Below are 13,629 nucleotides of genomic sequence, written 5' to 3'. Positions count from 1 at the left end.
CGCAGCGCTGTGCTGGGATGCGCCGGGATGCGCGGAGCGCTCCGCGGGGCCGCCCCGCAGCGATCGCCCCCGGCTCACGCCTATCGCATTATTATTGCTGTATTTTTACTATTTATAATTTTTATCATTATAGCTGCCACTGGCCCCGTTTAACCTGCTTTTGCCCACACCTCCATCCCCTCGGCCGTTCATCGGGATGGCAGAACCTTTTTCCTCGGGTGGAATATTGGGTGCCAGGGTCCCGATTCCCCCCCAATCTCATCCCCGGCGTGTCCCCTCCCGGCCTCCCCCGCAGCCGCCGCCGCTCCCGGGTCCCGCCGCCTCCTCCCGCTCCGCTCCCGCTGCTGCTTCCACGGAGAGCGGGGGGGATAACTCCCGGCCCCTACAGCACTTGATTATCAGTTTTCAGCAACAGCTGTGTATCTCCGCTAAGAATCTAAAGAAATATCAGAAGATCAGGCAGCGATGCTATTTATTACCCTATAATTAAAGTTCTATCAGTGTTTCTATTATAAAGCCTGATTTGCAAGGGTTGGTAACTCAGAGGCAAAATTTTCCTGCAAGATGAAGCCTCGCTGAGAAGTATTTCAGTTAAATAAGGTTAGCCTGTTAGAAGGCAAAATCCTCAAGGACTTTCATTAAGGTGCTCGTTTATATCCACAAATAAATTGCCAAGTCCCCCAAATCAAAGATGCATAAGAGGAAAACATTTTAATTTTTTAATTTTTTTTTCCCCCAAAAAATCAAGGATTCATGGAAAGGTTTTAATATAATTCTCTAGGAAATTATTCCCATGAAAACAATTTGTTTGAAAGAAAATGCCCTCTGGTCTTTTCCACACAAACTAGTCTTGGGCTAGTACATGAGAACCCAACTTAAAAGTGACTATGAGCAGAAAGGAGGTTGGTTAATTATTTTCAACTGTCCTTTCTGGAATAAAAACCAGAGTAAACAGCTTGAACAGGGAAAGGTGAATTTAATTTTCAAGGCCCTTTAACTTTTAATAATCTGAGGAACAAGATGGGAGGTACATTCTACCCTCCCAGTTATCCTGATATAAATTCATTCAAGATTTATATTGGTGTAATAGAGAAGCAGAATTTGCTCCGTGATTTCTAATGAACTGCTGGCTCGGTCTTTAAAAACGCAATTAGAAAAATCTAACCTCCTAATTCAGAACAGCTTTCAGCTGAGGCAGAGGTCTCGTTGCTGCTAACAGGGATGGAAGCCGGTCTGTGCCACGGCTCCTCGCCGTGCCTGCAGCACCGGAGTGGGGTAGGAAGGCTGGAAACGGTTTGCCACAGAATTCCCTAGTTGTTTTAGGATTTTCTTTTCCATTATCCGGGAAAAGGCAATTCTCATGTAGAATAAACCTGTGTTTCCTGTGATCTCAAATGCTAAGACAAAAGGATTGTAGGATTAGGTGCCTGGCCTGTCACTGATGCAGGAGGAGCTGTCTGGTCGGGGCACTGCCTGGCAAGGCTGGCACAAGTCAGGAAAACCCGGCTTTGACTCTGCACTGAAACTTGTATCAAAGCACTCAGCGTTGCTGTGTCAACACAGGTAAAACATCAATAAAAATGAAAGTAAGTCAAGGTCTAATTCTGCTGCTTTACTCATAGGATTAGGTCTCTGCATTCACCGCTTACTCATGTGCGTAGGAACAACGGGACCGAGATCCCAATTTGCCTCTCTGACCTTTTGAAGTGAAGGGTTTAAATGAAGCAGTGCAGGGCAACAGTCTCCTTTGCTTTGCTGAAACTGCCAGGCAAAACTCTGCAGGCTGTTTCAGTTTGCAGCAGGTTGCTGGAGGACAGTAGGGGAAGAATCTACCTGGAAGCCCCACATCTCTCTCTTGAATTAGGCCAGCATGGCCCCCAACACAAGGCCAACCTGCAGGTTCTAGGAGGTGCGGTAAGGACATGGAATCATTGAATCACAGAATAGTTTGGGTTGGAAAGGACCTTAAAGCTCATCTTGTTTCCCCCCTGCCATGGGACACCTTCCACTAGACCAGGTTGCTCAAAGCCCCATCCAACCCGGCCTTGAACATGTCCAGGGATGGGGAATTTTCATCCCTGCTCAAGAGTAGCTGTGCATTTTTGCTAAGAATGTAAAGAAATACCAGAAGATAAGGCAGCACTGCTATTTATTACCCTGCAATTAGAGTCCTCACAATGTTTCTATTATAAAACATTACTTGTAAAGGTTTGTAACTTGGAGGGTTTTTTTTCCACCAAGACGAAGCCTCGCTCACCAGACAGAGCTGGGCATGGTTGAAGTATCACTGATCAGTAATAAAGCAAGGCAGAACACCAGCTCACCAAGGGGTTGGGCAAGACCTCTTTTGGCTGTGGAGCTGCTCAGGGCATGCCCTGAGGACAGCAGGAGTTTTACACTGGAAACCACACAGCTTTGATGTACTGAGTCTGCTCACCACAAGCCCTAGTGCAGCATTACAGCATCTCCTCTTTCCCTTTTATTGGTTTGGAGAATGACTCACTGTGATACTTGAGGTAATTTGCTTTAATTGTACCATGCCTCAGTTTCCCCAGCAGTAAAGACCAAAAATACTCCAGTTTATTCTTGCTGCTGCAAGGTGTGATAACATTGGTGCACATTAATGATACATTCTGGTAGGAAGTGCCTGGCAAGTCCTGCTCCTTGGCTTTTCCAAGATGACTACCAGACCTATGCACACCCTCTTGAGAAGACCATGTCTACTCAACCACATGCAACAACTAGAGCCAAGCTGGGCTCTGGCTGAGCAGAAAGAAGGAGGAATCCACATAGAAGAGATGATTACTGCAAAATTACAACTCTGCAGTGCTAGGAAAATGCCTGACACCACTGGGCCTCCTTGGGTTTTTTTTGATTGCTTAATGGAGTAATTTTAAGGAAAGGTACCACATGCTCTCTCTTGCACATGAAAAAGGACATTTCAGCATCTTGATGGTGTCAGAAGGGACAAAGGTACCTGTCTGGAAGGGGACCAGCTTGCATCCTTAACCTGTCATGACAGGGAGAGGAGCTGCCTGATCCAAGGAAGACCATACCTGTCCACAAAGAGAAGTCTTACCAGGCTTCACATCTTACCCAGTCCTCTTCTTCCTTCTTGCCAGAGCAGAGTTGAAAATCTTGGAATTGCCATAAGGTTTTATTATCGCTTGCAAACCAGATCCTACTACATCAGATAAAGACACAATTGCATTCATTGACTCTGACACAAGGATATGCATGGTGATAAACATACAGATAGATGTACACACTTATACATGAATGAGATATGCTAATTAAAAATTGCAGTGGGCACTTTATTAAAAATTTATTGTACAATCTACATCTTCAAAACATTTTACATCAACAAATATAGCGGCTTGACTGCTGGAATCATAAGTGATTTATCTTTAAAAGACTGTATTTGCAACTGGATGCAAAGATTCTTGATGAACTGCCATTACATTTAAACTACTGGTTTTTATTGGAAGTATTTTGATTGTTATCTGTTTGTTCTCCATCCTTGAGAGAAATAAAACAAGTGTCTCGGCTTTCATTTTATCGGATAGATGGCACCATGTAGCATATTTCCCATGCTAGTTTGAATTACAGCTGTTTATCTTTCAGCTTTCTTTAAGATTAATTAAATGCAAATGTAACTCCACGAATCATGGGATTACCTGCCAGACCCCTTATTAATACCTTCACTTAAAAACCCCTGTGCCAGAGAGTCATTAATTTGCAATAAAAAAAAAAAAAAAGAGAGAGAGAGAGAGAGAGAAGTGCTCAAGCAGCCCTTTGCCTCCCAACAACCCGGAGATGGCTGCCCAATTAGTCCGGCAGCGTTCGGATCCTCCTTTCAGGCCCTGTGGCCCTTTGAGGACACAATAAGGCTCCAATGATAACCTGGCAACCTAGGTAGAAACTCAGCCAAGTGTGAGCGTTTGAAGCTGCAGCTTGGCTGCCATCGTGTCGGCAAAAAGAAAGAATTCAGGCACCATGTCATCCAGTACAAAGGATAAAAACAGATTCAACCGGAAATTCAATGTGGCACCACATATGGGATACATGAGTGCGGTTACACAACAGGCCACATATTTTTTTTGAACAGTCTCCTGCATGTGATGCCGAGGACATGTGTAACCATCATAACGTCTCTAAGAATCTGTATTTAATTTGAGCTGGGGTGGTGGCAGGGATTGGAGATCTGAAGCCGCCACAGGTTTGTGGCAGATGGCTCTGTGTCAGCTATGACAAGCAGCCAGGCTCGGCTTCCTCTGCAGATTTTCTTTTCTCTCTGATCAGGTAAATATGGGCACACTCTGGAAACTTCCACAATTCTGCCTGAGGCTGCAAGTTTGTGACTTAGCCCCATCTGTCACAAATCTTCCCTCGGTTCTGCTGCGAGCAGAGACCTGAATTTACTGCCGAGCGCTGCCCAAGAAAACCCGGCCGTCTCGCCCTGTGAGGAAGCACAAGAGAGAAGCACAAGGAGCCGTGTTAGAAGCTGGGACACAAAGGGGACGTCTCTCACACAAGGAAGGGTTTCTGGAGGCGTGAATTCAGTGGGTTTTTTTAAATACAGGTAAGCTGGTCATCAGGCCCAGGTTATTTGCTCCTGGATGAGCACCATCAAATATCCCTTTGCTTTACTGGTTGGTCTCAGTAGACACACCACAGATGGAACACCCATGGGGACCAACCTGCCCCTCTCACCCTCAGACATGGCAGAACCACGAGGCAGAAGGAGCGAGGGCCTAGTTCTCCTGCTTGGACATCATCAGTCTGGGCTTTATTTGAGAGTAACCTCTTTCTTCTGGGGAGCGATAAATATGCAAAGGTCTGGACACTCATTTTTTCAACAAACAATCATTCCATCAACAGCTATCAAATATGCAGAGATAAAGAGAAGCAAAGTTTTCACATAAAGCAAGATTTCCCCATGAAGAACAGGCAGCATAATGTCACTAGCAATACAATATCTTTCATGAAATAATCAACTTACTTGTTTCTGGTGTCCTAAGATCAGAACTGAAACACTTAATATCTACTCTGCCATCATTAGACCCAGAATTAACCTTTAGATTTCAATAAGGAGTGTTCATCCATCCAGACTGGCTGGTTCAGGACAGTTGAAGTTCAAGCAGACAGTTCTGATTTGGCACACATTTTATGAACTTTTTAAAAAATCATCTTAAAAAAAAAAAGATTTTAGAGTCTATTATTCAACACAAAACCTGAGATTTTGCAGGCAAGGCAGCAAAGTGATTTACAGAGCCAGTTTGTATCAGATCAGATTTACTCTGTGATCCAGCTCCTTCCCTCTGCAAGTGAGTAAGGGGGAAGGAACAAGGTGTAAAACAGTTTTTAGCAATTATTTCTGGAGCTCAGTTTTCAAACTCCAAGCACCTTTGGAAACCACCATCAAAAGACACCATTGCTTTTACATGAATTGGGTGCACTGTAAGGCCCGAGGCAGAGCTATATAATATTCCTCAGTAGATTAACAGTATTTCCCTGACCAAACTGTTTCTTATATTGGCCTTTTAAAACTCATTTCATTCTTGATGTCTTTAAACAAAAAAACCCTCAAATTTTGTATGTGAATCTACGCAGGACACACTGGTGGGTACCTTGCATAGGATGGTTCAGAACACACCAACCAACTACAACAGCAGGAAAACAGTTTCAGGCTTCCTTTCTCAAGGTACTTTTGAATAAACTTTACTGAAAAAAAAAAAAGAGTTTTCATGCTTTTTGCAACTTTTCTTCCCCAGTCAATTCTACTTCCTCTGACCCATTTCTCCATCCACTGTTTTGCAGTGGCTGTGGCTCATCTGCCAGTTTTCATTTACTTTCTAAAACTACCCTAGAAGCTGTCAGAACAAAAATTTCCAAGTCCTGATGTTTCTGCTGAAAGTTGCATCCATAACTGCTTTCCTAAGGAATGCTTTAATCCTGCTCCACAAGTGCAGCCAACTGCTATGAGCTACGGACCAAGACTTGGGGACAAGGGTTAGTGGTGATCATGGCAGTGTTGGCTTAATGGTTGGACTCAATGATCTTAAGGGTCTTTCCCAACCTAAATGTTTGCATGATTTTCAAAGAGCTGAAGTCTCCTGGATATATATCTCTGAGAGTGAAGAGCAAGGCAAGTACAGGCCACCTATGCATAGATTTATCTGCATGTATATTATGTCTATACATCTATGGCTAGACCCCAAAAGGAGCTATCAGGCAACTTCAACAGCCTTCTTGCCAGCTCATTTCTTCCACAGTGAGGATTCACATTAGCTAGCAGACCTCACAGCTGCTTACAGACCCACACACTGCTTGAAGACCTAAGGCTGACCCAAAATGCTTAAACTGTGTCCCACAGTCCAGCAGACCTTCCCACCTGAGCAAATCTCCTAAGCTAGAGGTGGATTTCACCTAGATCAGCCAAACATATGGGAAAGAAAAGTGTCAAGACTTCAGTCTAACCCTGAGCAACTTAATCCAGCTCTGAAGTCAGATCCTGCTCCGAAGCTGGCCCTGCTTGGATCAGAGCCTGGCTAGGTGACCTCCAGAGGCACCTTCCTTAACTACACTGTGATTCCATGTTCTAAACAAGCAACCAAAGTTTTCTTTCACCTAAGAAATCCTTATGTTATATACATTTTACTTAGGATCCCATGCCTAAGCACTGAAACAGAGATGGGAGAGCACGGACACAGCACACTGCACTCCAGAGTTCCCAGGCTGCTACAACCTTCCCACACAGACCTTGAGAAGCAGATCTAAGCCACCTCTGAAACCATTTTAAATTAAATTCAGTGGAAACTGGTAATCTCAGGAGGAAAATACAAGTTTCTCACTTGTGTTTCTCACCTCTTTCCGACCTGCACCTAATGGTAACCAGGTAAAAGCACAAATTCAACACAATTCCTTCTTTTTTCCCTCTGCAAACACGTTCTGCTGCTGAACAGAAAGCCAGCAGGATGGATGGAAATGCTTGTACTATTTGCATACCCTATAAAGCTCTGAATTAACTTTATCAACCCAGGACAAAAGATCTGGAGAACACTGTAAGCAAACATCTGCTCAGTATACATTCACCATTAAAAAGTAAACAGTAGGATTTGCTCCATAAGGAACAGGTTGAAAATTATCAGAGTACTACACATCACATAAACCAATGGCACGGTCTAGAATACTTTATAAAGCAATGATCACACCAGCACAAAAACAGCTCTCAAGCATCAAAACGGCTTGAATGATGAGAGATTAGAATATAAACATGGAATAACATTCACAAGGAGAGACTTAAAAGACTGGGATACTGAAAATGTTTGACAAATGCTTACAAAATAATGAATGATACACAAAAGATGGACGGGGAGCTCCTGCTTCCAGGAGACCAGCTCCAGAACAAGAGTCAATGCAGCTAAAGGTGGGGAAAACCTGAGCCAACTGAGGGAAATGCTTTTAACAACATCTGTAAATATATCATAGAATCATGGAATGGTTTGGGTTAGAAGGGACCTTAAAGATCATCTTGCTCAAACCCCCTGTCACGCACAGGGACACCTTCTACTAGACCATGCTGCTTATGGAAAAAATAATTTCTCATGGAATTTTGCTGGGGATTGGGTAAGGATAAAGGCAGAGGCATTGTCCCCAGCTCTTTTCATGGACTGTACAAGAAGTATGAACAGCTACTGCTCCCTGCAACACGGCTGAGTGGTTGATGGGACATCTGGTGTGAGGCTCCCCTGCATCCTCACGTGTCCAGCGCCTGTATCCTTAGGCTGAGAATGTCTCCTGCTGCCTAAGTATGAAAGCTGGACCAGGAGCACTTTTCCCTTCTACACGTTTCCCTGAAATACCCAAGATACTGCTTTATCTCAAATCAGAGAAAAAAGAAAAGGAAAAAAAAAGAAAAAAGAAAGTTTTGTTAGAACTGCCCTACACAGCCAAATCCTGAGACTGGAAACAATTCAGATGTCTACGGTCTAACTGGGATCTTAATTTGATTTTACAGCAGTTTAATCCCTTTGAATTCAGCAGACTTCCTTCTACAGTGGTGTAAGAAAGAAAAAAAATCACGCCATGTGTCTTTTCCTAGGCAGGTGAGCTTCTGTAGTGTGATGGAAATGAGAAGATGAATGTCAGAAAGTGGGCCAAATTCTTTTCTCCGTTAAACAAGCATGAGTGAGAGTAGGATTTTCTGTAGGAACTGAAGCTGACAGCATGTCAACCAGCACTCATTCAGCTGGGAGGGCTGGGAGAGATTATTTAAAGTTGTCAGCTCCTTCCATGCCTGGCTTTTGGCAACTCTTCTTGTCCCTCTCCACTGTATACTCTTTATACATGCTGTTTTAAATTAAGAAACTCAAGTGAGGGAACTGAAAGGTAAACTTAAAGAAAATAATGCAGAAACAAATGCTTTGACCCATTTTATTTTATTTTTTTAACTTTAAATCTGCTAGATAGGGTGCTTGCAAGCACTGACAGGTTCTGTGGTGTACTCAGACCGATGCCCTGTTGTTACTTGCTTCACTCCAGTGCTTACTTTGGCAGCTAAAAACACCCAGAACTAGAGTTTGGTTCCATAAAACTGGAACAGAACAAATAATTGATAACAAATGAGATTTTCTTCCCTCTCATCTCAATCTTCTGCTAATGACGGGTAGAAGGCGAGGTTGAAATGCAGATGAGCCAGCCCTTGGTGCTGTGAGAATGCCCAGGGTGAGCAATGCATCATTTGGAAAGGTTTTCATAGGTGCTTACATTATGGACATTTCTAAAAGTCTGCCAGCATGAATCTGCCCTGTGCAGTGAAGCTATTACAGTTTAATGCCTTGGTCTGTGCATTTTCACAGGGATACTCCCTGTGTCCTGTCCCTAAGCCGACTGCCCTGCTGCCATTTATCTCCTTTCTGTCCCTAATTTTGTCAGCACAAGCACTGAGGACAGCTGAAAGAATACACTGCCTGTTTAATTAGTCCATTGTCTAATTACTGTAGATATCCTTAGTAATAAAATCCCAACAATATGTAAAAGGATAAGCCAAAATTCTTCTGATGGCAATTACTTCCCAACCTATGGAGCCGAATCTCCAACCAGCAAAAGCACTATTCGTTTTTAAAACATTTTTACCTTCAAAATTGCAAAGATACTTTATAAGCTTGAGGCAGAGAGTGTGGCAGGCAGGTTTCTGAAAGAAAAGGAGCTGGTTAAGTATGGACTCCTGTGCTAGGGTCCCTTTTCTATTCCACTGTAACAGAGATAATATTATAGTGATCTGAAAAAGAGGTGATAATAAGGTGCAAGTGCTGTTTACCCTCACTGATTTCACTCTTTTCGGCTTCCTAAAAAAGCAGCATCCTTCCACCTATAATGACATTAACAGCACAGCTCTAAGTCAGCATTTTCTAGGAGGTTTTACGGATGGTTCCAGTGTGAAAGAGGACTTGGCGTACGTGGGTGTAGGTACAAAAAGACAACTCTAACAGCATTCTCCGAGCTGATCCAAAGCCTATTAAAGACAACAGGGATCTTTCTTGTGGTGCTCACAGGTGCTGGATTAGGCTCTGCTTTACTCATTTTAAAACGATCCCCCACTCAGCTCAGCTGCTACCTGTTGCAGACATTCAGTTCTAACTCTCAGAAGATCTGAACGGGGCTGCACAAGCCCATGCACGAGGGGTAGGAAAACACATCCATCTTCTGCCTGCAAATCAGCTCAAGGAATTCTTTAAAAAAAGAGAAGAATCCTTCAAGAAAATCAGCATTTTTCCTATGGGGCTTGCACACACGTTTTCAACCCGTTCTATTTTATATCAGTATTTTGTCCACCGTTATTCCCGTTTTTTGCATGTCTTTGCTCTGTTTAGGATCTGGGGATCCACACGTAGGGTGAAGATCCACGTGAACACAGCTATTAGCTGAGCTTGAAGCATTGGGAAATGTCAAGGTAAACATTTAAGGACTGTTTTCCCTTTGAAGCCCCCATGTATAACTCTACGATACTATTGACTCAAGAAGTAATGCTGAACACTGGAAGTGTTCAGTCAGCATTTTAAACTATTATGAGCTACCTTCTGAACCATTGCCAAGTTAATAGACAATGAAAGATAATGAGCTTGAAATTGGGTGTTAAATTGCATTTTTGGTTCTCTCCTTTTTTCTTGAGGTTTAACTGTTTCCTGCAGAAACAACATCATCTTTGATGTGTCATTATGTAAATGTCTATTTTTAGGTCACAAAAAAAGTCAAGGCATAGGCTGAACCCTCGCTGCTCCTGCGAGGGGTCGAGAGGCAGACGAGACACAGCAGGACCCAACACTTTCTGGTCCCCAGAGGGAGGGAGGTGGAGGGGTGAGGTTGGGTCTGCTGGCAGCACGAGACTCCAAATTAAGGAGGAGATTACTTGCCCTGCTCATTAACAGTGTGCCTGGACAGCAACAGCCAGGGAACGCTCAAGGAACCACGTCTGTATTGCACGGGTTAACACAGGGAGTGTTTCCATGCACCCCTTTAAGGACTTTGAGCTAAATTCAGGTTTTTTTACAACTGAAAAACCTCTGTTATGCAGGGGTGATGTGTATCCAACCTACCCACGGCAGAGCCAGGACAGTAAAAGTCATAAACTGCTGTGAATGTACATATCAGCGGGCAGAAAATAGCAGTTATTCTCCTAAAAGGAGCATTGTGTAATAACAGCTCTTCACTGGAATAATATATTTAGTGCTTCATCTACAATCAAATTTGAAAAAAAAGAAAAGTGTGACTCCCAGCAGCATAAATACACCACTTAAATCCATGAAAGTTGGTCTAGCATTGAACACTCAAGCAAAACCTGAATGGAGGGTCTGTCACTGAAACTGGACTTTCTCTACAGAAATAACTGGAGGACATGACAAATACCAGTAAATTATACTCCTGATAAACTTTTATGCTCAACACACCTTACAAAAAAATAAAATAATAATAATTACGAAAATCATTCGAATCACTCCAAAAGCCAAAGAAACCTTACCTGATACCTGTCACCTGCATTTTTTTGAAGATTAAATTAGGATACGAAGGTAGACTTATCCTCATTAGTATAATTGTAGGATCTTTCTTTTATTTTCCTTTTAAACTAATGAGTTGCATTAATCCAGGTTCATTTTTATAAGCCTCTTGGGTCCAAATGTAAAGGACAGTCATTTTAGAAAACAATAAATTAAAAAAAGCATGTAGCATGCATTAAGTGCACGTATTTCATAAGACCTAGGTTAATACAACTGGCATCTAGTTTAATTAATCCTTGTTAGTGTAACGACTAATATCCCTCCCTAGCATGTTTCCTTTAAACATTAGTATGTTAATTAAATGTTGTTTTTTTAAGGGCTTTTTTTTTCCTTTGTACTTCAATATGGCATTATATCATCTAAAACTATTCCAAACAACTACCTTATAGAGATGTTTCCTTACAATATCTGGTCTCTTGCAGAAATTCTGAAGCCTTTTAAAAAGCTGTTCAGGTGTAGAATACAGATATTCAGCTGCAGGAAAAACAGATACATTTTTAATGAAACAAAAACCTCAAAGCACACACTCGATATTAGTCACTTTACTAATTAAAAATGCATATTGCTCTGTGCCGCCTCGTGTTTTACATTATTTAAGCATGATTTTATAAGGTTACCTCAGCTCACAAGGATGTTTAATGCTAAATAAGACTGTGTAGTTGTGCTGTTTAGACATCTCCTTTGGGTGATTAAAATACATTATTCTAATGTAACACAATGCATATGTGATACATTTAGTGATGAGATTTTTCAAAGAACTGGTACTACATTAGTGTGTATCCTGTACTGCAGTTGCATACTATTAAGTATTAAATTGTTTAAATAATTTGGTGTGATTTTCAGGCCTCATTTTTTTTTTTTCCCCTTCTGCGTATCAAAAAAAAAAATCTGCAAACCATTGCAGCATCACTGACCTTTTAACAAAAATCTATCATTACGGGTTGTGTATGCTAACAATGAAGAATGCTATTTCAAAACTTGCTTTTGTGTTATCTTAAAAGAACAGATGGCAAATATAAACTTCGTCTAATGTATTAAAACACATAAAATTTTCCTTAACACTAACATGTTGGCTTGCCAAATAAACAATTGCTTTTGCTCAAGTTTATCCTGAAACTTCGGATTTTAGCAGGAATCACATTATTACCCTTCAGCAAAAGGAATATTGAACAGAGCAGCTACCTGGGAATATCTCTGGGTACACCAAGGCTTTGGGACACAGCGGGTAGCAGCCACAATGCACAGCTTCGATCCTGAGGATTAGAAACCATAAATACACAAAAATAGACGTTAGTCAGCCAAAAACTTATTTCGGTGCAAGAGCCTTGAGGTTGCCTACATGCAGCAAGAGGGAAACATTTTTTTTTTTTCCCTTCAGCAGCACAATCCTTCTAAATGCCAAAGTTGCTCTTTTTAAAGAAAATTTTATTGATCATATGAATTACATAGAACAGAACAGCGAGCATATGTTTTGTTCGCTGAATAAATCAAAGCGCAGCTCTGCATTTTTTTGTTTTTTAAATACTGTTTAACACATTTTATAATCAGCAGACAGACACATGTAACAACATGGTGAAGTATGGACGGCTTTGCTTAATAACGCTGCCGGAAAACAAGGGCACGTTGGCTACACCAGGGTGCCCACACAGACACACACATCACCCTCACCTGGCACGGCAGAGACTCTCCTTAGACTTCCAGACTCCAAAGGTTACAGCTAAATATAGCCCAGGAACAACTTGCAGCGTGCTCCAGGCTGGGATATTTGAGCTTATTCACATGCTTTGGATAATTTCCTTTATTTTTTCAGGGCATAAACTGTTGTATTTTTTAATAACCACCGATGAAATCCCTTTGCCAAAGCGCGCGCGGAGCTTTGTACTTTTGCTTTCTTTTTTTTTTTCCAAGGAACAATTTACATATCTCCTGTAACATCAAACCCAAATATTTTAGAATTGCACCCACCATGGCGCAAAGTTTTCCAGTAGCGAATCTAAAGCAAAGTTGTCCCTCTCGGTGCTCACATTTTAATAACTGAACGGGTTAAGGCAGCCAGGTTTCAGTTTATTTTTTTCGCATAATGACCATTGATCTGACATAACGTCGCTCCAAAGATACAACTGTAATTTCTGTTGGCCAGAAATTACACACTGAAATTCAAAACACTTCTTAAAATATGTTTATTTTATGAGAGGCTTTGAATTTCCTCCAACATGTTGACCATACGAGGACTTTATTTTTAACTTCAGTTTCCCTCACCCACCCAGAATAAAAAATCTGAAATCTTGTCAACGTTCACCTTTTCTATTTTCAGTGACAATCCAAAAGGGTTTTGCTACCTTCATGTGCATATTGGGCTTGGTACTTTATTACAGGTGCCCTGAAAGAACTGTATTTCCTTTAGATCTACTCAATTTTAAACAGGAAAAAAAGAAAATAAAGAATAACATACTCAGCTTTCATGCTAGAAAACTATGCATATCCACAAACCCCAAAGACACACGTTTCTCTGCAAATGCTTTTGCTAAGCAATGATTGCTGGGGTTTTTTTTCATAAACTTTTAAAATTTGT

The 13,629-nt window shown here is 41.7% G+C and overlaps 1 protein-coding gene across 10 annotated transcripts in view; it reads right to left on the bottom strand.

The window, feature by feature from the left end:
- Positions 1-3,287: 3,287 nt before the first annotated feature.
- Positions 3,288-13,629, bottom strand: part of GTDC1 (glycosyltransferase like domain containing 1) — a 181,218-nt gene continuing 170,876 nt past the window's right edge. For all 10 annotated transcript variants that reach the window (XM_027695901.1, XM_027695898.1, XM_027695906.1 and 7 more), the window contains 3 exons: positions 12,240-12,310; positions 11,440-11,531; positions 3,288-4,459 (listed from right to left, as the gene is read on the bottom strand). In XM_027695901.1, the coding sequence (XP_027551702.1) occupies positions 4,376-4,459; positions 11,440-11,531; positions 12,240-12,310 (247 nt within the window). In that variant the 3' untranslated portion in view covers positions 3,288-4,375. The remainder of the gene's footprint in view (positions 4,460-11,439; positions 11,532-12,239; positions 12,311-13,629) is intronic.

This window comes from Neopelma chrysocephalum, unplaced genomic scaffold, assembly GCF_003984885.1.
Source record: "Neopelma chrysocephalum unplaced genomic scaffold, ASM398488v2 Primary Assembly neopelma1_103b, whole genome shotgun sequence".
NCBI lineage: Eukaryota > Metazoa > Chordata > Aves > Passeriformes > Pipridae > Neopelma > Neopelma chrysocephalum.
The sequence above is the reverse complement of the archived record's forward strand: the minus strand, read 5'-3'. Positions and strand labels throughout refer to the sequence as shown.